At 32.3% G+C, this 26,150-nt stretch overlaps 1 protein-coding gene across 2 annotated transcripts in view; it reads left to right on the forward strand.

Annotated features, from left to right (window-relative positions):
- The window catches only part of LOC145305629 (monocarboxylate transporter 13-like), a 73,082-nt gene that overhangs the window by 44,954 nt on the left and 1,978 nt on the right, over window positions 1-26,150 (forward strand). The window contains exons 10-18 of one of the 2 annotated variants that reach the window (XM_080147330.1): window positions 1,270-1,304; window positions 2,087-2,116; window positions 3,257-3,340; window positions 6,417-6,469; window positions 15,667-15,724; window positions 23,813-23,908; window positions 24,313-24,397; window positions 25,095-25,165; window positions 25,818-25,871. In XM_080147330.1, the coding sequence (XP_080003456.1) occupies window positions 1,270-1,304; window positions 2,087-2,116; window positions 3,257-3,340; window positions 6,417-6,469; window positions 15,667-15,724; window positions 23,813-23,908; window positions 24,313-24,397; window positions 25,095-25,165; window positions 25,818-25,871 (566 nt within the window). Of the gene's footprint in view, window positions 1-1,269; window positions 1,305-2,086; window positions 2,117-3,256; window positions 3,341-6,416; window positions 6,470-7,169; window positions 7,223-15,666; window positions 15,725-23,812; window positions 23,909-24,312; window positions 24,398-25,094; window positions 25,166-25,817; window positions 25,872-26,150 lie in introns of both variants that reach the window. The other variant, XM_080147329.1, reaches the window with a different exon arrangement.

Raw genomic sequence — 26,150 nt, forward strand, 5'->3', positions numbered from 1 at the left:
TAAAAGTCATTGGCTCTGATTGGCTGGAAATACTAGGAGCTGGAATTCTCACACTACAATACTCTCAAAGTTTAAAAAAATTTTTGGGTATTTTTATTGTAAAATCTCTTTCTGTTTGCCAGTTTGACATAGATTAATTAAAAATCTTTTAACTCAAATTTCTGGGAAGATGTTAAGTAGCTGATATGTCTGTATAAATCCTAACTAAAAGTAAAGAAGAGAAGAGTAACTTTCTGCATTAAAATATAATTGGATTTATACTTATACTACATATTACTTGGATAAGACAATTCTATCACAATGCAATTTGATTTATTTTTACTAATTTTAAGTTTAAAATTCTAGTTTCTCTTTACAATTTCATAGTTTATTCTTCTTAAAAACTTTTATACATTGTTTCCCTAAAATGAAAAAAACAAAGCATTTGATGAAACTTGTGTATTATAAAATGTTAAATAAGATATACTTTTTATCTTCCAGTTTTGAATTTTGATAGAGTTACTAAATGATTTTAAAATCTATGAATATTTTTATCTATGTATGTGTGTAAGTAAAGTATTTGATTAGGGTCTCAACAGTTTAATATAATAATATACATATTCTAAAATGCTACTTCATTTCAATTTCAATTTATATTCAATTTGAATAAAATTTGCCTAACAGTATTCCCATCTATAACACAGTGCAAGTCATATTGTACTTTTTTCACCCCTTCATTTAGCAACCTTTGTTTTTAGGTTCTTTTTGACTCCCACCCCCATCATATAATTGAGGGTTAAACTGAAACTGAATAGAAGCTTTAGGTGTCCTCTTTTCAAGACCATATACTTAATCTTATTTTGGACACCCTGCTTTTTAAAGAATTAACAACTAAGTTTTCCAACATTCGGGATACTTCGGCCAAAAGTTTTTAATTCGTCCCCTTTTTATTCTCACTATAAGGACCTTCTTGATTTATATTTATACAAGTCTACATGAAATATTAATTTTACCCAATTAATCCATTTAGCTTGAATTGGAGGTGCCCAAATTTAATCTTTCACAAAATATCCTCCCCAAGCAAATTTCATTACATTTTTTATTCTTTTGAAGATGTTTATAGTGCTTATAAATAAATGATGTTGTACAATACAAATGACCAATTATATGACAATGCTCAGACTAAATCACCAATGACAGGCCAGCATACATTTTAATTGACCAATGGTAGGCCAGTATGACGTTATCTTTTATACGCACTATATTCTTTTATTTCTTTTTTTATTTCAGGATTGTTGCCTGTTTTTGTTTTGCTTGCATTGCTCTAGGAACAAAACTTATTCTTAATAATAGGCACTCCAATTGATCTCTTTCTTTCATTTATTGGATATACTGCAGTTCACGGTAAAGTATTGCTGGTAAAGCATTATATCCAAAAATCTATGAATTTTAAAGGCTGCTAGCTGCCAAACGGCTGAACGTACAGATCATACCCGCACACCATTTTAAGCAGCATAAGAAGGCCTACAAATAATCTGGAATAGCCAAGATCTAATTATGCACTGGGAAAGCTTCACGGAAGAAAAAACGCGTAAAATAGGTCTTTTTCGCGCATTTCTCTGCACTGCGAGATGATTATGCATTATTGATTTATGGCTATTCCAGATTATTTGTAGGCCTTCTTATGCCTCTTAAAACAACGGGCGGGCATGATCTGTACGTTCAGCCGTTTGGCAGCCAGCAGCCTTTAAAATTCATAGATTTTTGGAAATATTGCTGGTAGCAATATTTTACCGTGAACTGCAGTAGATCCCATTTATTCTCCATCCCTTGTTCTCTTTCATTCTTTCTCTTTTTTTATTATTTTCTCTTTCTTTCTTTACAGTCTGTCTTTCTCTCTCTTTCTTTCCGTCTGTCTCACTGTCAGTCTGATCTTACTCTCTGTCTCTCTGTCTCCCTCACTTACACTCTCTTCAATGTGCTCCTAGAGGCCTCTGGTATCCATTACTTATATACCATATTCACATTTATTCTCTTTAAAACAGTTTGAAACTTACTTAATAAAATTGTATATTAGTAAATTATGAAAAATAAGTTTTGTAATATTTAGGCCTACTAATGGTACCAAATCCACAAGGCAAAAAATTTAAATAATATAACAAAAGTAGAAACATACAAACAACAACTGATTAAATTTCTTAGTGTGAAAATTAATGAGTTGCAACTGTTTTAGCACCAATACATTCCCCTAACTATTACTTTTAATGTCATGCATTTAGTAGGGAAGCAGCCATGGGTGCAGATTTAAAGGACATTTTTAGGTCACTCTTAACGCTAAGATTCGAACATATTGCCTTGCTTTACATTGTTTAGGGGGGGGGGGGAGGGTTGAAGCCTTGGATAGCCTGTGAGGACAGGATACACCACAAGATCTTGGTGTATCACTCAACCAAATCTTGCTGATTAATGATGTGCATGGTTAAACGGGAAAACAGTAAAAGTGTCTGACTATGACGTCAGAAAAAATAAACAATTAACCAATGAGAAGCCAGTATTCACAATGGTAAAATATATAGCGGCCTCTCATTGGTTAATTGTTAATTTTTTCTGACGTCATAGTCAGATACTTTTACTGTTTTCGTTAAACGGTCAAACACTTTGATTGCATGACGTTTGTCTGGAAAACCTTCTGTGTATGTTAATGACTTTATTATGATTTTTACCAAGGCATTCCCCCTACACTAACTATTAATCTCGCCCACCTGCTAAAACAGCAGAAGGATCCATTTTTAACGTCTTTAGTTATTAGAACCTATCACCTTTTCGTCAATGGATGCATTACGCGGAGACAGCGTAAAGTGGCACCAAAAAAATGACGTCATACGATGCGGCGCAAAATGGTACAAAAAAATTGACGTCATATGATAAAATAACCAATGAGAGGCGAGTATATATTTTACCATTGGTCAATTACAATTTATACTGGCCTCTCATTGAATAACTTTATAGTATAACGTCATTTTTTTGTACCATTTTGCGCAGCATCACGTCATACGATAAAATAACCAATGAGAGGCAAGTACATGTCTAAATTTTACCAGTGGTCAATTACAGTGTATACTGGCCTCTCATTGGTCAACTTTATTGTATCGTCATTTTTTTGTACCTCTTTACGCTGTCTCCGTTACGTGTTACGCCATAGTCGCGGGTTAGGGGGGGTTGAACATTGAATATTCCAATTTAGATATAATTATTGCAATTTTTTAAAATCCGCTAGTTGTCGAGGAAGAGGAAGACCAACAGAAGAAATCTTTCAACTTCAAAATTCTTAAAAATCCAAGATTCATTTTACTGATGTTAGGTAAGCTTAGAAAAATAAAAAAAAAGCAAAGCTTTATATAATTAAGGTCGGTCCGTACGTCAACCCTACATTTTGAAAATTTATATACAATTTTGTTTAGGCGTATAAATTAAGATATTCTACAAGTGTTAATGTTCGTACGTCATGTCGTCTGAATTAAGAGCTTTGCTTTTATGGATGTTTTTTTTGTATTAAAGCTACTGTATACACAGCTACATTAATTTTTGTCGGTGTTGTTAAATAAATAGTTCAACAAGAATGACAACATCCTTATGTAGCGAAACTACACAAATGATCAAAGATGGACAAACGGACAAAGTAATTAATAGGGTAGATGTTCAGTGGTCATAAAGATGAAAAGAAAGAGACTGATATGCGAAAATTTAAGAAATCACAAAAATAATAATATTTGCCTTTTTAAACATGACCAACAGACCGACGTTTCAAGTAAATTATATACTGAACTCACATACAATAAATATTAACAATTTAGTGTTATAGAAAAATTATTTATCCTAGAACATAAAGGCAATAAAAAAAGTTTAAAATATTCATGTAATATCTGATTTGCATGTGTTATATGTTGGACTGACAGACGGACGTACAAACAGGTCCTGATTGTAGAGTTGCTGCGCTACTAATACTAAGTATAACTGGAAAAATCACGATTAATTTTAACAAATTATTTGAAAAAATGCTCTAAATATTTTTTTCATCTAATTAATTAATATCATAAACATTTCTTATGATTATATAGATTTTAAAAATCTACTAAAACTAAAACACAAAAACTTTCATAAGTAGCGCGGCCAAAGACAAAAATATTCTTTTTTTCTGTTTTCGTTGTTGTAACAGACAAGCTCGTACATGCTTACACATATTTAGCTCTCTATATCTACCAGCAGTCAAGTATATACATTTTTTTTTTTTTTTGGGGGGGGGGGGGAATTATTTGATTCCATTGGATGGTCATAGCATTACAATTGGCTTGACATACCAATTGAGTATTTGGAATATGAAATATTTATAAAAAAAATTATCTAATTATGTTTATAAACAATAAACAATCGTGAAAATCATGCTGTTAATATAATCAACAAGGATGACAACATCCATAAAAGCGAAGCACTGAAACGGTAGAACAAACGTACATTAACACTTGTATATTGTCTGAACTGAATAACTGCTTGATACAGCATAATGTTTAAGAACATACTTACATTTTTAGGACTTGATTATAGAGTTGCTTCGCTTATAACATTATACTTTGTTGTCCCAGGAATCAATATACCAAAAATCAGATCAATCGGATAATTAGATCACATAAAAAATTGTTGTTATAAAAGTAAAAAAATCAACATGTTTAAAATGGACGTACGGACATTCAGTTAATGATTATATAGTTGCTACGCTTTCTAAATCGTACCTAACTACTAAAGGAATCACCATGCAAATCAATAGGACAATTCTAACATGCCTCATTAAATTATCGGAAAAGCTATCTGTCTTGACGGACGGACCGACCCTAATTACAGAAAAGCTTCGCTTTTAAAAATAGTCCTCAAATGTAAAAGAATTTACTGAAAAAATGTCAGACTCCTATCTTACATATTTTCCGAGGAAATTTAATTTTTCCTGGCATGTTATTACAGACGGACATACTGACAAATTAATTATAGTGAAGCTGTCAATAATTATATTAGGAAAATATAAACAAAAATTGTCCTAGATTTTAAACCTAAATTATTTATGTGTCAAAATTTGAGCAAAACAAGTGAAATTATATTTCGTAGAAGCGCATTCGTTATCTTGGTGAGACCTTTTAGGTCTTTTTTTTTAATTCTTTTAAAAACTGACATGAAATAAAACAAATTTTGAGGTTAACTGAATTTGAGTTGCCGATTCTGAACATAGTTTCCTTATCATATCTCAATATTTTCTACTAGCTAAAAAGCTTCAAACTTCAAAAAAAAATTTGAAATTTTAGGTTTGAAGCTTTTTTTGCTTGCAGTAAATATTGAGATAGGATTAGGAAACACCGGGGAAACGGTGTACACAATCGGCAACTCAAATTCAGCTGACCTAATTTGACCCACTTTGTGTTGCTATAAGAAACAAACAGTCATAATAACAGACATAGTATGTACATATAGTAGCTACGCTGAAAAAAAATGTGTTGTGTCATTTTTAAGTCTAGAAAATTTGACATTCAGTGACAGGAAAAATTCTAATTATGTTGAAACATAATTTATTTAGGAAAGTTTAAAGTTGACAATTCTGAATGTTTTTAGATGCTAAGCATCCAGAGCGGAAGGGGACATTGGACTGTTTATTACACTAGTCTCCAAAGTCTTATAATAACGATTTCTTATTCGTTGATTCGTCAACTTTGGGGTCTTTTATTGAATTTTGATTGGTTGGTACATTAAGTTTTGTGTCCAAATGTTTCAACCACTAATTTGAATCTACAGAAGGAGGGATTTACATCAATTTATCGGCCAATGTAATTTAAGAATGTAATTTATATTTAAAATATTCGATTTTATTCAAGCAGTTTGTTAAATTTTGATTAGAAAGGGCATTTTCTCTACTAACTAAAATGAGATTTATGCAAAATTTAAATAAGATAATCAATGATAATTATAATTTTTGAGTGTTTGAATTTAGAACATAAAGATCCTTGAAATAACTTCACCTGCAACTTGTTTTTAGACTGACAAACGTTGAATTTTCCAAAAAAAATGATTAATTTGAAATGTTATATAATGTGGTTACTAATAGGAAATGGGCAATGGCAGTTTATGCTTCCTATACCTACTTATTATCCGTAATTATCTTATTATAGATAAAGTGTACCTGAAGCAAAAACAGTTTTTGAAAAAACGGAGATAAATATTTTGAAAGGTTATATAATTGCGTTACTATTAGGAAATGCTCCGTGGGTAATGGCAGTTTATTCTTCCTATACATACCTACCATCCGTACTTATTATAGTTAAAGTGTACCTGAAGCAAAAACAGTTTTTGAAAAAACGGAGATAAATGTTTGAAAGAATATATAATTGCGTTACTAATAGGAAATGCTCCGTGGGTAATGGCAGTTTACGCCTCCTATGCATACCTACCATCGGTAAGGCACCACATTTTTATAAAATGTCATCAATTTCCAGTTTTTTCTAATGCCAGAAATAGTTTTAATAACTTTATTTTTTTTGTTTTAATTACTTTTAAAGCTTCAAAGACAAAACTGGAAATTTAAAAGTTTCGGATCATGGAAAGATCAAAAGTATCGGGTTTCGTCCTATTTTCACAGTTTCTTTTGATAGGTTAGGTAAATGTTAATGATTGCCCCGCAGTGGCTAGAAATAGGAGAAAAGCTACTGTGAAAGTAGGAAGAAATTTGCTAATTATTTTTTTTTTTTCCAAAATCCAAAGTATCTTCATGACATTTTATGAAAATCCAGTTGAAAAATCTCCCTTTATCTATCTTTTTTAGTATGTTCTATAAAGGTTGGTGGAATTATTAGAAAAATAACTGGATCAAGAAGTTCTGTAAAAGATTTGTTTCTTTTCACATAGGCTTCTTAGCCTCATTGAAGCTTTTTATAGTGCCTGTAAAAATGACTTCATACTGGCCTACCATTAGTCAATTAAAATGTATATTGGCCTGCCATTGCAATTGGTAATTTAGTCTGTGTGTTGGCCTATCTTCAGTTTTTGATTCTCTGTTAAAAAATATTTAACTAAGGAAGATGTGAAGCAGTTATTTTTCAATATTTCTACCTACCTTATTTATATTTGTATTGATTGACCTGGATTTTGATCCACAGGGAATATACCAACTGTGATGGCTACCTATGCAACCTATACATACCTTCCTGCAGTGAGTAGTTTAGTTATACTAGTGTGGGATGATTTTGGATATTTTTATCTGAGACCTACGCGGGAACCTGCACTTGATTTATATAAGTATAATACATCTCTGGATGGTTTAAAATTTATCTCAAGTCTAAAAACCGTTGGTCAACACACATACAATGTATAGCTATTTGTTTTAGACTTAATATAAATCTTAAATCATCCAGAGGTGTATTATGCTTATAAAAATCAAGTGCAGGTTCCAGTTTAGGTCTCAGATAAAAATGTCTAAAATCGACCCACCCTATTATACAGGCTTATACCAAATCAATTATCTTATTATAGTTAAAGTATGCCTGAAGCAAAAACAGTTTTTAGAAAAAAACAGTAATTTGCAGTAGGCATACTTTAAGAGATGTAAAAAAATGATATATTTGCAAATTTATGCGAATTTTAAAATATTTTTTTAAAAATATATAATGATTTGGTGTAACTCTGTATAAAATGCATGATTATATTAGTTTTTTGCACGATTTGTATCACACTCTCAAGGGATTATTTTCTTGGTGTTTTTAAATATTTAATGATAATGGCACAATAACCTAATATTTACTCTGTAAGCATTGAAGAGATACCAAAAGCTTTGAATTTAAAAACTTGTTTTATTTATGAATCATTTAAAATTTAAGGACACCTTAATTTAAAAGAATAGTTTCAAAAGCTTACAATCTTATTTAGAATTGTTTTTTGTGTCACTCATTCTGTTAATGCATGATAATTAAAATCAGATGCATGATGTATATTTAGAGTTGATTAATTTAGAAGTTAATTGTAATGAATGGGAGTTAAAAAGTATTATTCGTATTCTAAAAATATTATTACTGATCAAATTATATTGGGGATTTGTAAATTTAATTAAAACAGCAATTGAATCAAACTCAAATTATTAAGCAAAATTATCCTGGGTAGGATGTGACATTATATGATAATATTTTTTTTTTTTTTTTTTTTTTTTTTTTTTTTTTATTATTATTTGATTCTTTATTTGTCTTTATCATTTAATTACAAAGATTACAGTAAAAGTATAACAATATTAATTTAAAACTCATTTAAAATATTCAAGTTGGGTAAAAATTGTTTATGTACACATATATAAAAGAATAGCATTTCAAAATTACATTGGTTAAATAAAAAAGATTTTTACAATCTGTGACATTCCCTTCGTTCAGTCATATTTTAATTCCTCAGATTATAATGGATCACATTTAAGATGTGATTGGCAGACTGAATAAAGAAAGGAGGGGCAGGGACAGTTTTATTAAGAGCAGAATGCTCTAACACTGTTAAGTACAAGGGTCGCCAGAGGATGAATTAAGGATAATTTTCGACTGGTCCCTTACCTTATTATTGCCCCTAAAACTCAAGTCACAGATCCTGGGCAGGGACAGTTTTATTAAGAGCAGAATGCTCTAACATTGTTAGGTACAAGGGTCGCCAGAGGATAATTTTCGACTGGTCCCTTACCTTAGTATTGCCCCTATAACTCAAGTCACAGATCCTGTGGTATTCCCCTAGCCCAGTCATCAATAAAGCCTCCAAAAAAATAGTGTATCACATATAAGATGTGTTTAGCAGACTGAATTAAGATGAGAGGGGCAGGGACAGGTATTCTGATAATAGACAGCTCTGACCCTGTTAGGTTTAAGAGTCGCCAGAGGATCATTATCGACTGGTCCCTTACCTAGGTATTTACCCTGTATAGCATACTTGAGCTGACTAACCGACAGAGTAGAAATTAATTTTATCCAGGGTCAAATTGTATTGTTGTTAATTTTTCATATCCTAGCTTATAACTTTTATTTTTAAGCAAAAATTTCCTTTGAAAGGAAATAAATTCAAGTAGATTTGAATTTAATGGAAGCTTTTTTTTCAGTCTTGACTGAAAGATGAAAAATAACACAAGAATAATTTCGATATTCAATACAGTTATGATCTTACTGGTGAGCGTTTTTGGAACTCCTACTAACAGCCAGCTTGACTCAAAATTATGTTCAATATTTTGTAGAAGGTTTGTGAAGTAGTTGGCAGTAATACTAGTGGTGACAGGACAGTCCAGATAAAAGTGCTGGGCAGTTTCTTTGGGTGCGGGTAGATTCCTGTCCAGTCTACAAAGTGTACATTCTGGAGACTCTGGCCTAAAATTAGCGATATTGGCATTAAAATAGTGAAAATTGTTTATTGATTTAAACGAGAAATCTCTTATGTTTATAGGAATAAAGGACAAATTCCAAACTTTTTGCCATTTACGCTCTCTCTCCATGTCAAATTCTCTGATTTTCGCCCAGTTATACCTATTTAAATAAGTCTTACACTTTTCTATCCTCTGTTCATCATTAGATAAGAAGTAACGAAAATGTTTTGACTTTACTTTTGGCTTTAAAAACAGGGAACTGATTTTAGTTTGGGGTTTTGAAAGTTTACACCTATATATTGCAATATTGTGCTGAACAAATCCCCTAAGTCTCAGATATTCCATGTAATTAAAATTGACCTTTGATTTGATGTTAAAGTTTCTATAATCTAGACATACATTATCAGTATTTAAAAGGTCTCCAAAGCAAATTAACTTAATATCATTTTCATAACGTAACCATGTTGTTTCTGTAAAAATAGCCCTGCTTACAATTTGTTTATCACTATTACAAAAACAATCATTTTTAAAAATTCTCATGTCTTTTATATTGTCATGTTTTAGCCAAAATGAATTTGAAAATATTGTATATGATTCAATAATTCTTGATAAAATGGGATTAATATTCTTATCTAATTTTTCATAAAAATAAAATGGATCATTTGCTTGGCATCTTGTATTTTTTAATTCTGAAGACCAAGTATCAACTATGGATAAAGATTTTTTATACATTAAAATATCTAGAGATCGTAAAAAATCTGTTACTTTTGGTATTCCTAAACCTCCATTTTCGGCACTTGAAAAGATTTTGGATTTTGCTATTGGTCTACTTTGACATAAGAAAGAAATAATAAGATTTTCAATTTGAGAAATTATTTCTTCAGATGGATAGACAACTGCCCCTACATAATTCAGTAAAGGTAACATGAATCCCTTTATAATAGCAATTTTACCAGGTGTAGTAAGGTAGAAAAGTGCCCAAAAATTTCTAATTTTTGACATTTTAGTAACAATTTTGTTCCAATTATATTGCATATTTAAAAGTTTTGAATCAAAATGTAAACCTAAAATATCAAATTCATCAACCACGTCAATTCCAATTACATCCAACTCCCGAAAAAAATCATTTGATGGCTTCCTACCTATTATACAAATTTTAGTTTTGTTAACATTTGTTCTTAAATTAGAAACTTGAGCAAAGAAAGTAAGAATTTGAAAAATAGTTTTCAAAGCAATGGCAGTTGGATTAAATGCAACATTGCAGTCATCAGCAAATGCTGATTCAGGGTCAGGCTGTTTGTCAGTGTCAGTCAATTTAAAAGGTATAGCTCTTGGTATTACAATTTCATTGTTAATTGATAATATAAGTAATAATGGGGTTAAGGCAATTTTAAAAATGTTAGGACTTGGCCTATCACCTTGCATATAACCAACTTTCATGGGAAAGTTAGGTGTTATTCCAGTATCAGTAAGAATGTGGGCAAATCTATCATTCATGCATGTTAAAATCATGTTTATCATATTAGGGCCAAAATTCATAAATTCTAATACATCTTTTAAATATTCATGTCCAATACAGTCAAAGGCTGAGTGAAAGTCAATTAAAGCAATTGCTAGAGACGAGTTAGAAGCTAAAGTTTTAGAAATTAGTTCATAAATTTGAATCAAATTTTCCTGAATAGTGTATTTAGAAGAATAGGCTTTTTGAGATCTGATATTTATTTTGTCAATTACTTTTTTTAACCTATTGTCAATAACCCCAGAGAAAATTTTGTACACAGTAGACAAACAAAAAATTGTCCTCCAAGATTTAATTTTTGAAAGGTCTGAATTTTTTTTGGCTATAAGTCTAATTTTACCACATCTTAGCATGCCTTTTAACTGTTTTTTATTAATCATTTCTTTAAAGCCTCGTAGTAAAGGTAAGCTTAAAATGTCCCAAAACTTAACCAACATTCTATAAGGAATACCATCTGGTCCTACACTAGAATTTAAATTGGCTGACTTAAGTGACTCTTTTAATTCATTAATAGAAATGTCTACCTCTAATTTTTCTCTATCTGTGTTATTTAATTTATGTTCTAATATTTTTGGGTGATTTACATTATTGCCTAAAAAATCAACGAGAGAAGAGTTGGAGATAAAGGCTGTACCAAATTTATTTTTAAAGTGATTTGTTAAAAACTCATTTCTTTCTTTCTCGCATGTAAAAGATTCACCTAAGTCATTCTTAATTTGTGAGATAGAGTCAGCTTTTTTTGAGTTTTTTAGCAAACTACTAAATGCTTTAGAAGCCTTTTCTGCATTTAAAATGTGGAAATACCCAGAAGTCTCTAACCTACGATAATTTTCTTCATCCTCCATTTTACATAGACTGTTTTCAATATCAATGATTTTCTTAAGTACAGTTTCATCTTTGACATTTCCACACTTCAACGCATTTAATGACTTAGACAAATCTTTTTGTATTTTTCTACTGCTCTTAAGAAAGTTTGATTGAAAGCTTATTATAGAATTTTTAATGCAATTTAACAATACTTCAAGGAAAGCATCATGACTAATATTTAAAGGCATTTCATACAAGTCATTTAAAGGGGGAAGTAAATCAAAGAGATAATTTATAGCCCTATCTTTTTGTTCAATCCAGAACAATACTAGTCTATCATTTTTAAAGTCTGTCAAACTTAGGTCATTCTTTAATCTAAATGCTAAACTTATCTGAGAAATGATGTCTCGTAGATGAAACTTGTTAGGAACTTCACAGTGTTGTAGAGCTATCTCGTAGACTTTGATTCTAACGTACTCACTCAATCCATCAATATCTAATAAAGAAGAATTTATTGTACATACACGTTTAGAAATATTTCCATATGTGTTGAAAAAAACTTGCTTGTGGTCAAAGATATACGCTTTAAATGGCTCATAATTGCATGAGTTAAAAATTGTTGAAAGCTGTGGACTGATAAGAACATGATCAATTCTACTTCTGTTTGTTTTAGTATTTGAAAAAGGAACATAACTAAATTCTAATTTAGTCGGATGAAGCAATCTAAATAAGTCCACACAAAAATTTTCTTCTATCCACAAAGAAAGTTCTTTACAATGTTCAAAATTTGGCAATGAATTTGTATTTATCAAGTCTAAGTGTTCGAGACCTTGTTCTGGTTGAATAGTTGTAGGTATTGCATTTAAATCCCCTGCAATTATGTAAAATGTATTTCCAATGCTCATTATTTTCTCCCTTAATTGTTTAAAGAAATTTTTGTTGTTATTTTGAATTGGCCCATAGCACGATATCAATGAAATTCTACATTCATTAATTTTTAAATCTAGAATCAAAATATTTTCATCAGTGGAACAAAAGCTTTTAATTATTTCATATTTTAGTGTTTGTTTGATTAAAATCGCTACACCCCTATCTGCCTTTGAACTATTGCAATAAGATATATAACTGCCAGCCATATTAAAACGTGCTTCTTTACTAAAAATATGTTCTTTATTATTTAACCTAATATCCTGAATGAACAGTATATCAGGTTTAGTTTTAATCATTGCGTTAATTTTAAGTTTAAACTTGTTTAATGATGCTTTACCTACATTGTAAGTGCTTATGTTGATTGAATTGCAATTAAGAGAACTAAAATTAATATCCTTAAGTAAAGAAACATCTTGTGTTGAATTAACATTTTGAATATAAATCTTTTCAACAAAACTTAAATTATTCATTAAACATAAATTTATAAATCTTAATAAAAGATGAGCAAGTAACTAAATAAAAATTAACTGAATTTAATCTGTTGTAGATAAGACTAAACCTTGTATAATTGTTAGAAGATGTTTCAAAATAGAGGTTTGAATACATATTAATTAGTAGGGGGGTAGAAAAAAAGAGGGGATAAATTGTTTGAAAAACAGTAATCTTTATTTTATTAGAACTTCTGTTCAATCTAACTAGAACTATGCAAACCATAGCAAAAACAAAAACATTCAATTAAAATAAAGGTATTTTTAAAGCTTGAAGTATTCAGAATAGCATGGCTGTTGCTTAAATTGTGAAACAAGTTTAGAATCTGCTGGTACTTTAACATTTTGGAGATGTATCCATGGTTTATTAGAATCTTTTTCACGATAGGAAATAAATAAAGATCTACCAGTTTCAGTATTGGGTCTAATAAGAATATGTTTGTCTGTCAGGTCAATTTTCTCATTCTTATAATTAGATAGTTGAACACGTATTTTTGTAATATCGTCAACAATTGATTTAGGCCAATGAAAAGGGGTTTTTAGACCAATTTTGCTTACTTCTTTAACTACCATTGCCCTATCTTCCTTACTTTTAGTCTTAACAATAAAAGGAATGGTGTTTTTACCATTGCGCAAAGTTGTTTGTTTAGCAAGTGGTATGATCTGTGCTTTAGCGATGATATCTTTCAATTCAGCAATTTCTTCCAGAGATTCCTTAGCCTTTTTAACTATTTCCCCGTGCTCTTTTAGATTTGCCCCAAAGTCCAAGTCAATAATCTTACATTGAGTGGCTGTTGCCTTTAAGTCTTCACAGCACTTTTTATAGGCAACCGAAGTTTCAACAGAGTTTACTAAATTCCCACATACTACATTTTTAGTCAAGGTTGCCTTAGTAGAGTCAGCTGCTTTTTCTAGCCCCCCAACCTTTCTAGCTAGAAGCATAAGCAGTTCTGCTGTATCATTCAAAATAGGCGACAGTTTGCTAACTAAACTTTTCGCTGTTTCTTGGTCAGACCCCATATTTTCTGCTTTTTTTTCTAAACATTCCATGGTAGATGTTACATTTTGCCAATTTATCATAGCTCTTTCAACAATGTCACTAGGAGGTTGAATATCGCTATCACTTCCCTCTCTAATCCTTTTAGAATTAGCCCTAGGCCTAAAAGTTCCATTTTTAACAATTTCAGAAAAAGTGTTTTGTTCCATGACTTATTGCAAAAGAAGACAAAAATCAAGATAAAGGGTATATAGATAGATTAATATAATATAATAATAAAAAAAACTTATCTAGAAAACTTGATGATGTTGTTGGTTTGTAGAAACACTAAGCTTGTACAGGACACAACAGGTTTTCTGGCGGTCAAACACAACTCACACTTTGAAAGCAGGAGCTCAGTATTGACGTCTTAACGACAAGAAGGGTTGAAACCAACTGGAGAAGGGTTGAAACCAACTGGAAAGAAGGGTTGAAACCAACTGGAGAAGGGTTGAAACCAACTGGAGAAGGGTTGAAACCAACTGGAGAAGGGTTGAAACCAACTGGAAAGAAGGGTTGAAACCAACTGGAGAAGGGTTGAAACCAACTGGAGAAGGGTTGAAACCAACTGGAGAAGGGTTGAAACCAACTGGCAGAAGGGTTGAAACCAACTGGATAAGGGTTGAAACCAACTGGAGAAGGGTTGAAACCAACTGGAGAAGGGTTGAAACCAACTGGAGAAGGGTTGAAACCAACTGGAGAAGGGTTGAAACCAACTGGAGAAGGGTTGAAACCAACTGGAAAAGAAGGGTTGAAACCAACTGGAGAAGGGTTGAAACCAACTGGAGAAGGGTTGAAACCAACTGTAGAAGGGTTGAAACCAACTGGAGAAGGGTTGAAACCAACTGAGAAGGGTTGAAACCAACTGAGAAGGGTTGAAACCAACTGGAAAAGGGTTGAAACCAACTGGAGAAGGGTTGAAACCAACTGATAATATTAGTACCCAAAGTTTAATGATCTCATTATTGGGCTCAAAATACTTTGTGACAAAATTTTCCAACTTTCCAACAATGAGTTTAATCTACCAAAGTGGCACTTTTGTTTGTCATAATCATTGGTGTAAAAATTAAATAATATTTTAATTTTAATAGATATTTATGTCATAAAAATCAAGGTAAGGGTAATAATATTGTATATAAAATTAATGGGAAAATCCTTATAATAAAGTAGTAGAACCTTTGTATGTATATATGTCTGTCTGTACTGAAATATCTCGCTAACTGCTGTACTGATAGGGTTTTCCTTTACAGGATAGCTTCTCATAGGACCTGGGAAGGTTTATGATTATTTGGCAGGGGGGGGGGGGGGTAAAAAACTTTACTTTCTCTTTTTAAATCTAAAAGAAAAAAAATTGGTCATCGAATTAAAATCCCCCCCACTTCAAGGGTCCCTAGAGGCCTCTAGGGGCGTAGCTGCTAGTATTACTAGCAGCTGCTGTATTACTATAATCATTGTAAGTTCATCATTCTTTTAAAATTAATTTAAGATTATTTTTTAGTTGGCAATATCTGAGGGACTGTCAGATGACAAAGCATCCTATCTCATTGCTTGTATAGGTAGGAATGTTACATTTGAATTTTAAATGTTTTAAGCTTTAGTCAATTTTGATCAGGCATAGCTATTCTAACAATCAATTCTACAAAAAAAATCACGAAACCTTTGGAAGCAAGGTGAGGGGGTATATCTTGTTTTTTTCATATAACTAAAGAGGGGTGGGTAAGAAGGGGAGGAAAGGGGAAGGGGTTGTGGGGAAATTTTCCTTTAGAATTGTTTGTCAGAATCACATTCCCTTTTCCCTGATTTTGATCAGATGCATGTTGTTCATTGGCGTCGTCGGTGCTTTTGGCCACATTGCTATCCGAATAATTGTAACAGTGCAGACAATAAACTTTGAAGATTAAAAAAATAATAAGATTTAAGGAATCGAAGTTGCGTGATTGTTTAGCGACATGCTTTTTATTTATCCCCGAAAATAAAACAAAATACCATGCACATGCCCTAAAAAAGATATTATCGTATTATAGACAAGTTTCAGCGGTTAGAAAATAAAAAAGAATAAGATAAATTCCAGTTTTGTTGCCTCTGCGGGGTTAAAGGCCCTTGCCATAAAACTTGTAATTATATCCATGGAAAATTGTTTACACATACATGTTTTTTAGTAGCGAAGCTACTCTATAATTCACTTTGTCCGTCCGTCAGTCCGTCAGTCAGTCCGTCAGTCAGTCCGTCAGTCCGTAACGCTATGGGGGAAATGGGATTTACTCAGCTCCTATAAAAGATAGAATGCTGAAATTTTTTGACAACATTCCCATCATTAAGGAGCACAATTGACTATAAAACATCATTGGCGTTCGGACCGATTTTTAGCAGGTTTTAGGCTATTTTTATATTTTTCACATTTTTCTCCATATCTTCAGTGTTTATGGTCCGATTTTCAAAATTTTTTCAGTTACAGATATCAAAACTAAATTTCCCGTCGTTTAAAGGAACAACCATGAAGGCCAGACTGCCTTTTCAGCAGGTTTTAGGCTATTTTTATACTTTTCACATTTTTCTCCATATCTTCAGTGTTTATGGTCCAATTTCCAAAATTTTTTCAGTTATAGATATCACAATTAAATTTTCCGTCTTTTAAAGAAAACAACCATGACGGCCAGACTGCCTTTTTAGCAGGTTTTAGGCTGTTTTTTATATATTTAAGATTTTTCTCCATATCTTCAGTGTTTATAGTCCGATTTTTCAAAAATTTTCAGTTACATATATCAAAATTAAATTTTCCGTCTTTTAAACAAAATAACCATGACGGCTAGACTGCCTTTTTAGCAGGTTTTAGGCTATTTTTCTATATTTAACACTTTTTTCCATATCTTCAGTGTATATTGTCCGATTTTCCAAATTTTTTAAGGTAAGGATTTAAAAATTAATTTTTTTGTCGTTTTAATAAAACAACCATGACGGCCAGACTGCCTTTTATCAGGTTTTTGGCTATCTTTATATGTTTTACATATTTCCCCATATCTTTGTATATTTTGATGCAATTTTCAAACTTTTTTGGGATATCTGTATCAAAATAATTTTTCCCATTGTTATGAGCATCTTTAATATAATTTACTTTGACCATTGTCATCATGCAAAATAAAACAAGGTTTCATGTTTATTTTATCCAATAAATCTATTCTTGATTTTAGTAAAAACCTTTTAAATCTACGTATTCCAATCGACGATTTTTTGTGCTTCGCTACTTATGGATGTTGTCATCCTTGTTTCATTATGGCTAAGAGCTGGTTTTAATGTGAAAAATTATTTACTTAATGCATATTGCACATCTTTCATTTGCACTGCTTTTCTGTCTAGACTATTATGTCAACAAATTAGATAGGGGAATATTTTTATCTAATCTCATTAATTAGGAAAATACTGTCCAAAGAGGTTGTAGTAACGAAGAGGGATCTAAGGGAATAAGACAATGGACGATAAATTTATGTACAACCCTAATATTAATGAAAAAAATTACCCCTTCTGTAGATTACAATTAGTGGTTAAAACGTTTAGACACTCAACTTAATGAATCAGCCAATCAAAATCCAATATAGTCCACAACTTTGCGAAATCTACATTGATAATTATTCAGAAGCCTATTTATTAGTTGGTCGAGTAAATCCTCTGACTCAAAGACTGACTTAATAAATAAAATTTATTATCGACTGCTCTTATTATCTAGGGATGGAAGGGCAGTAAAATACACTAATACTAAGACATAATTGAAATAGCCAAGAACCACCACAGGACCAATAAGAAGCTTGCCTTAACTAAAACTCAAATGCTACTTTTTTTGTAGCGAAGCTACTCTACAATTCCAAATGTCCATCCGTCTGTCCGTTAGACATGAATAGGGGGAAACGTGATTTTCTCATCTAATATAAAAGATAAAAGGTTAAAACTTTTGTCAATATTCTCATCAATATTGAGCATTGTTAAGTATAAAACATCCATAGCGGTCGGACAGCTTTTAAGCAGCTTCTTAAGGGATTTAACTTGTTTACAACAGATTTTCTAGGCTCCTACAAAAGATACACGGCTGATGCTTCTTGCCAATATTCCCTTCATTATATACCATAATTAGGTATAAAAAAATCTAGGGTAGAATGACTGCTGTTAAACAGCTTTTAAGCAGCTTTTCATTTTAAAACTTTCAAAGGTATAAACCTTTTTTTTAAGTTTCTTGATTTTAAGTTTTGGCATATTCTTTCTCTTTCTTTTATTTGTTATGATAACAGATAATTTGTTCTATAACTCACCTTGTCCGTTTGGCTATTTCATAATAGATTTTGTGCTTCGCTACTTATGGATGTTGTCATCCTTGTTTATAATAAAATTGGTACATATGCATAATTAGTAGTTATGCAAAGTTTTAAAATTATAGGATAGTTCTTTTACTTCAATAACACTTAAAATTCACAAAGGCAAGATCATTTTCAGGTTTTAACTTAATTGGACGATTTTTACCTTGTCTAGACTAAGATGTCAACAACCTTTGCGATATCTTTTGATTTAATCTTTTTAATTAGAAGTGAACCTTTTGCACACTTTAGATAAATGTATATATACTTATACTTGCGGCAGAACGAATAGTTCTTATGGTAAATTTAGACAAGTTCGAATTGCCCTATCGATTTCAAAGTTATTCTGTTGTAAAAAAAATTACAACTCTACATAATATTAAAGAAAAACATTGAAATTTAGGCTATTTTCAAACTAATGTTATGGTTGGCTTATCCTTAATTTTTAGCTTTAAAAGGAGGAATCCCTGTGCGATTAGACACAATATTGGAAGCCTTGTATTCAGTCTGGTAATAAAAGTTAATAAATTAATTTTTAAATGTTCTTTGTTGAGCTTCGCTATTATGGATTTTGCCCTTTTAAATAAATTAAAGTAAGATTCGATATTCTATTAAAGTGAAAAAAAGACAAAATAAAATTCTGAATGTTTTTCTCGTATTCATTCGAAACCGAGTAATATCCGGTTGATTAGAACCGGTTCTCATCCATATGAGAAAAAAAATATGTCTAGCATATTATTATATCCAGTTTTCTATGAATATTAAAATAATCATAAGATTAAGACCAGTTTTTTAGCCCGTGCCTTCGAAATCTCAGAGCTAAAAAAACTGGTTTTAATCTTATAATTGTACATTTTTATATTAACTTTCATTACATAGCTTATAAACTTTTGGGAACTTTTACAAAATATAGAATAGTTGATTCAAACTAGCATCGTCCAAACTTTTCCAAAAATAATTCTGATCCACAAAAGGGGTAATTTTGTTTATCATCATAGGGAATGTATATTAATTTATCGTCCATTGTCTTATCCCATAATATCTCTGGAAAAGGCCTCTATATAATATATTTAGGTCAATAAACTCATGTCACTAAATGCAAATAAATACCGGGAGAAAGGTTTGAGGAAAATTTTATCAAAATACCTGAAGCTCTTTATAGTGCCTATAAAAATAGTGACGTCATACAATACATCTTACTAATGATAGGCCAATACGCAGACTAAATTACCCATGGTGTTCAGGATACATTTTATTTGAAAAATGGTAGGCCATTATAAAATCATTTTTATAGACACAATAAAAAACTTGTAAAAGGATGAAACATCCATAAGCCTTAGGTACCCCAAAAGTATTTTTAGGGTTATTACCCCCTCTCCCCTTTCATTGAGACATATTACAATATAATGTGGGTTTTACCTACCCCCAATAACAGAATGGGCATTCTTGGTGGACAGTATGTGAGGGGACAAAAAAAATTCTGACGTCATAAAATGAGGGATTAGGAGAGGAGGAGTGAGAAAGAAAACCCCTAAAAAAGATAGATAATCCCTCATTTTTATGACGTCACATGCTGATTTTTTGAGTGTAGCATGGAGATTCGGAAAGTGTCATGTGTGACGTCATAAAAATACGTCTAAAAAGGCAGGATGAGAGGAGAAGTGAGAAAGGAAAACCGTAAAAAATTATGGATTTAGACTTAATTTTATGAGGTCACACATGACACTTTCTGTATCTTCGTGAAGCATTCCCTTGTTTCCTGATCAAAACGTTTGCATGAATGGAAAGGAAGGGTAGAAAGTAGGAATTCAATTTTAATGTTAATTAAAATCTCCGGATCAAAATAAAAGTAAATTTGGACAGTAGAAGCAATGCTTTGTTATTAAGGACGTCCAATCTTTCTTTGAGAATGGGGGAGGGGGGGATTCTAATGTATTTTCGGTATTATCCTCTTAGAAATTTTTTTTTCAATATTGAAAATTTGAGTACCCCCCCCCCCCCGACAGCGAACTATGAACTCTGGCCGCAGCGCTCGGCTCCCTAGCCTGCCTAGCCGCAGCGCTCGGCTCCCTAGCCTGCCTAGCCGCAGCGCTCGGCCCCCTTGCCTGCCTAGCCGCAGCGCTCGGCTCCCTAGCCTAAAACCTAACCTAACCTAAAATAGTTGTTCGTCGGTAGTCGGGGGGGGTACAAAATTGAAAAAAAAAATTCTAAGAGGATAACGCCGTATTTTCTTTATATTTTGATGGGGATAAAATAGATAAGGGGTTTCAAAGTTTGAAGGGATAAACATCCTTTTACCATCCCCACTTTGGATGACTTCGTCTCTTTTAATTTGTGTCAAATTATCTAAAGTTAAACATACATAAAATAGACATAAATACTTTCTGGTAATGCTTATAGAGTTGTTTTGACTTCTAAATTAAGCCTAACGGTCACAGGAATCATCTTTCAAAATTTTTAATTTTAAAATCGGTAGGACAATATTAACATACACAAGTTGACGTCAAGTGCTGACTGTAATGGATATAAAACGAAAGTTTATGGACATTCTTGTAGAAAAGTTACTATTTAAAAAAGAGTTAAATATTTTTTTTTTAAATTAATAAGATAATAAAATAAATTCCAAGTAGATAATAGTTATTTCTCGCATCGTATTATAAACGGCTTTCCGCGGATATAGAATGTACAATTATGAGATTAAAACTAGTTTTTTTAGCCCCGAGGTGCCGGAGGCACCGAGTAAAAAAACAGGTTTTAATCGTATGATTGTACATTTTTATATTCGTAGAAAGCTGGATATAATACGATGATATATGTACATAGTTTTTTTGGTATGAATGAGAACCGGTTCCTATCCACCGGATTCGAATGAATACGAGAAATATGTTTTGTAAACAATTATATATATACATCTTCTGATATTTAATTAAACAAGGATGACAACATCCATAAAAGCGAAGCTCTGAAACAGTGGGACAAACGAACATTTACACTTGTAGAGTGTCAGAACTGAGTAATTAAAATATATAATTAAAAAGAATATATATAAGTCGACACAAAGTTGTAAGTAAATTTAGTTAAAAATTTATTAAATACAGGATATTGTTTAAGTAGTATTCCAAAAATCAAATCAATCGGATAATTTTATCACATAAAAATTTGTTTTTAAAAAACCTTAAAAGTCTAACATGTTTAAAATGGACGTACGGACATTCTAGTAACGACTATAGAGTTGCTACGCTTTCTAAATCGTCCCTAACTACTACAGAAATCACCATGCAAAGTTTGGACTCGATAGGACAATTCTAACCTGTTCAAATTAATGAAAAGAGCTAATTCTCTGTGACGTACGGACGAACGGACCGACCCTAATTATAGAAAGGCTTCGCTATTAAAAAGTAAAACTTTCCAAAGTTACCTACATCCCTCTTAATTAGAAATGTACATGTATGATATTATAAATCCTTATACTGTAAATGCATAATGCATATGTATATATACAGGGACAATTCTCTATTAACTGCAAATTAATTTCAAATTTTCCTGTGCTATATTCAAATATTCTATTTTTTAAAGCGAAGCTTTTCTATAATTAGGGTAGATCCGTCCGTCCGTTACGGATAGCTTTTTTCGTTAATTTAGGAATGTTAGAATTCAAACTTTGCATGGTGATTCCTGTAGTAGTTGGGTACGATTTAGAAAGCGTAGCAACTCTATAACCACTACCAGTATGTCCGTAAATGTTAATTTTTAATTTTTTAACAATAAATTTGTATGTGATTAAATTATCTGATTGATCTGATTTTTGGTATATTGATTCCTGAGACAACAAAGTACAATATGATAAGCGAAGCTACTCTATAATCAAGTCCTAAAAATGTAAGTATGTCCATAAACAGTATACTGTATCAAGCTGTTTTTCAACAAATTTATTTACTATTTAGCTTCGACTCTTATACTTTTATATTATGGTTATTTAGTTCTAACACTATACAAGTGTTAATGTCTGTTTGTCCTACAGTTTCAGAGCTTTGCTTTTATGGATGTTGGAAGAATTATTAAGAAATAAGATATTTTGAATTCTGTTATTCTATGAGAGAGAGAGGGAGCATAAAGCTTTATATTACAATAATCCTCAGACTTTCATAAAAACGTTTTCTTATTCGTGGCTTAACAGCAATGTGTTCTTTTTAGATTAGATTTTTATTGGTTTCTTAATTAACCCCTTACAGTCGGGCCCCTTGCCGCACCTTAATCAGTCGGGGGGGGGGAGGCGTTCAACGCACCCCCCCCCCCTATTATCTCAGTTCCTATTAGAGCTAGAGGGCTAAAAAATTTTGTGCAAGTCCCCTGTGTTATGATGAATTTTCGACCTTAAGTAAGTCAAGGTCAATTTTCGCTTCCTTCACCCTTTTATTTAACAACCTTTGTTTTTAGGTCCTTTTTTACTTAAAAATTTCAAACGGCTGTAATTTTTATATTTTTGAAGCTAGAAGAAAATTTTTTTTGCAGAAAATGTTTATTTTTATGTAAATTTTATGTTTGAAATATCAAAACATAAATTTCAGCGGCCGCAGCTGTACTTGGCAGCTGCCAGCCGCCGCAGTCGGCGGTCGGCGGGAAAACGGCGGCGGATCTTTATGAAATTTTAATACATTATGTACACATGTAAGAAAAGCTTAAGTTTAAAATTTGAAGTCTCTAAGTCAAAAATTGCGGCCACAGGAGCCTTTTAAAGATTTCTGGAGACCTGGAGGATCAGGACCTGCAGGATCATACCTGGAACCTGAAATTGACTTGAACACCTGTATTTAATATGAGGATGTACTATTAGAGGATATTTTAGTATTTTGGTAAGATAAACTGCTTTGTTTAAGTCAAAAAAAATATTTTTGATCTTTACCTGAGGGACCCTGCCAGGTTTGCTGGCATCCTGTGCCCGCCAGGGTAGAGATATTCAAAAAATTCCAACTCTCAGTTATGTGTCATACCCAAACTTAAAAAGTCAAGCAGTTTGGGCTCTTTATCTTTCACACACAGAAAATGAGATAGAAAAAACCGGAGGGGGCCCCCCCCCCAGCAGGGCCCCCCCCCCCGACCGTTAAGGGTTAAGTTGACTGTTTAAATTTTTCAACTACTAATTCTAATCTACTGAAGGGGTAATTTTGTGCATTATGATGAGGGATCAATTTAAAGGCAAATGTCTTGTGCCTTTAAATCCCTAGTTATAATAATGGTGCTTCACCTTCAAGAGCCCCTAGAGGCCTCTAGAGGGTGTATCCGCTAGTATTGTATATTTTACAGGTATTGTGAACACTATTGGACGAGTGTTGAGTGGATGGATTGCAGATCTGCCTCAAATTTCACCTCTCATCCTCACAATGTTAGCCATGCTGTTAGGTAGACTTATTTATCGTTTTAGAGACAGCTTTCCACGGATAATAAAATAAAGAATATGAACAAGTTTTTATTAGTACCGTGGGGCCGAAGGCCAAGTATAACAAAACTGGCATGAATTTTATGATTTTTTTTAATATTCGTTGAGAATTGTCTGTTATGCAATGCAATACATGATTTTTTAGTATGTTCAGAATGACAGGGCTATAAACAATTTGATTGACCAATGGTAGGCAGTATGCAACGTTATTGACCAATGGTAATATACATTTCAAATGACCAATGTTGAGCAGTTTACAATTCAATTGACCAATGGTAGGCAAGTATACATTTTAATTGTCTAATGGAAGGCCAGTATACAATTTAATTGACCAATGGTGGGCCAGTATACAAATCTTGAATTTCAGCCAGTGCCATGCCTGTAGTGTATCTGTTCTGTGCTACCTACACCCAGTTCCTGCTCATCTCTGCTGGTTTTGGTCTCTTCCTCAGGTATAGTCAATAATAAATTTCAGAGAGAGAGAGGGGGGTCAATGGGCTGTTTATAACACTAGTCCCCACTAGTTTTATAATAACGTTTTCTAATTCTTTTGCTTAACAACTTTGGGAACTTTAGTAAATTTGGATTTGTTTGATCATTTATTTTATTGTCCTAACCTTTCAATTTTTATGTACTGAAGAGATAATATTGTGTATTATCTGTTGGGATGTACATCAATTTATCGGCCATTGTCCTATCCCTTTAGATCCCTGAATAAATTTACTGTTTATTACCTGGGATCTTAAGGGCTATTTAACCCGCGTCATTAGCAAAATTGGGAACGTGTTGGATTTTGGTCGTCTAGGAGGTGTCGGGTTCAAGTCTGGCCCACGCCAAGTCATACAAAAGACAATAGAAATTAATGCAGCTACGTCAGGTGCGTGACATCAAAAGTAAAAGTATATGGAATTCCTTGGCCCATAAATAGGCACACCTCACTACCATGCACAGTCGTGCAATCAAAGGGTTGGTTGTACACCGCAATAATAAGACGCATATGTTTCAAGGTGCGTGGAGAGGCCTAGAACCCGAAGCGACACTAAGCCCCCTAGATATCATCTAAAGGAATAAGACAATATGGATGGACACTTGTCATAAGGGGCAAATTATTCAGTTCCTCTGATTTAATCATTATTATTTTTATTGCAGTGCTGTACCAACTGCAACTTCCGCGGTGGTAGTCACTCTTATTGGCACTCAAAATCTTAATTCTGGCTTTGGTAAGCTATTTTCCAGTAAACCAGGCTTCGAAATCGATGGACATCCGCTGGATTAAAACCGGTTCTCAGCCTTATTGAAATATCATATATTGCATCGTATTACAGACAATTTTCCACGAATATTAAAATAAAACTTAATTACAGTTTTGTTAGCCCGGGACTTTACGACGCCTCGAGGCAAGTAAGATTGGTTTTAATCTTGTAAATTTTTATTGTAATATCCGGGGAAAGTTGTCTATAATACAATGCAATGAGTGGCTGTTATTTAAGATAAATATAACTGTTATATATGTATATATCATCTAATATAAAGAAGTAATAATTTTTTTGTCTGTAGCAAAAGATATCTCTAACTATTGAACTGATATGGGTCTTCTCTACAGTGAAGCTACTTATATATTTTTGGGGAGGGTACATCTACCCTCAAAAGAGAAATCGCCTCTAGAAAAAAAAGAGCAACCCCTCCAAAAAAAAAATATATACATATATTTTTTTACATTTTCTTTTTAAAATTCAAATTGGAAGGCGGTGTTCACTTCCCCTCCTCCCATTATAAGTGCCCCTAGAGGCCTCTCGGGGCAGAATCAAAGATAACCATTTACGATAACATACAAAAAGAGATATTAATGAAAAATATGTTTTTGTTTTTAAGGTATTCTTACATTTGTGCGTGGTATAGCTGCTTTACTGGGCCCACCTATTGCAGGTAAACAAATATTATTCATTTTCCAGTATGGTTTCGTAACTGATTAATATCCGCTGGATTAGAACCGGTTCTAAGCCGTACTGAAAAATCATGTATAGTATTGTATTACATCCAGTTTTCTACGAATGTAAAAATGTATCATAGTTATTTCTCGCATCGTATTATAAACAGCTTTCCGCGGATATAGAATGTATAATTATAAGACTAAAACCAGTTTTTTTAGCCCCGAGGTGCCGAAGGCCAAAGGCACAGGATAAAAAACTGGTTTTAATCTTATGA

This window comes from Acartia tonsa, chromosome 14 (genome assembly GCF_053477335.1).
Source record: "Acartia tonsa isolate MP-2025a chromosome 14, ASM5347733v1, whole genome shotgun sequence".
Lineage (NCBI taxonomy): Eukaryota > Metazoa > Arthropoda > Copepoda > Calanoida > Acartiidae > Acartia > Acartia tonsa.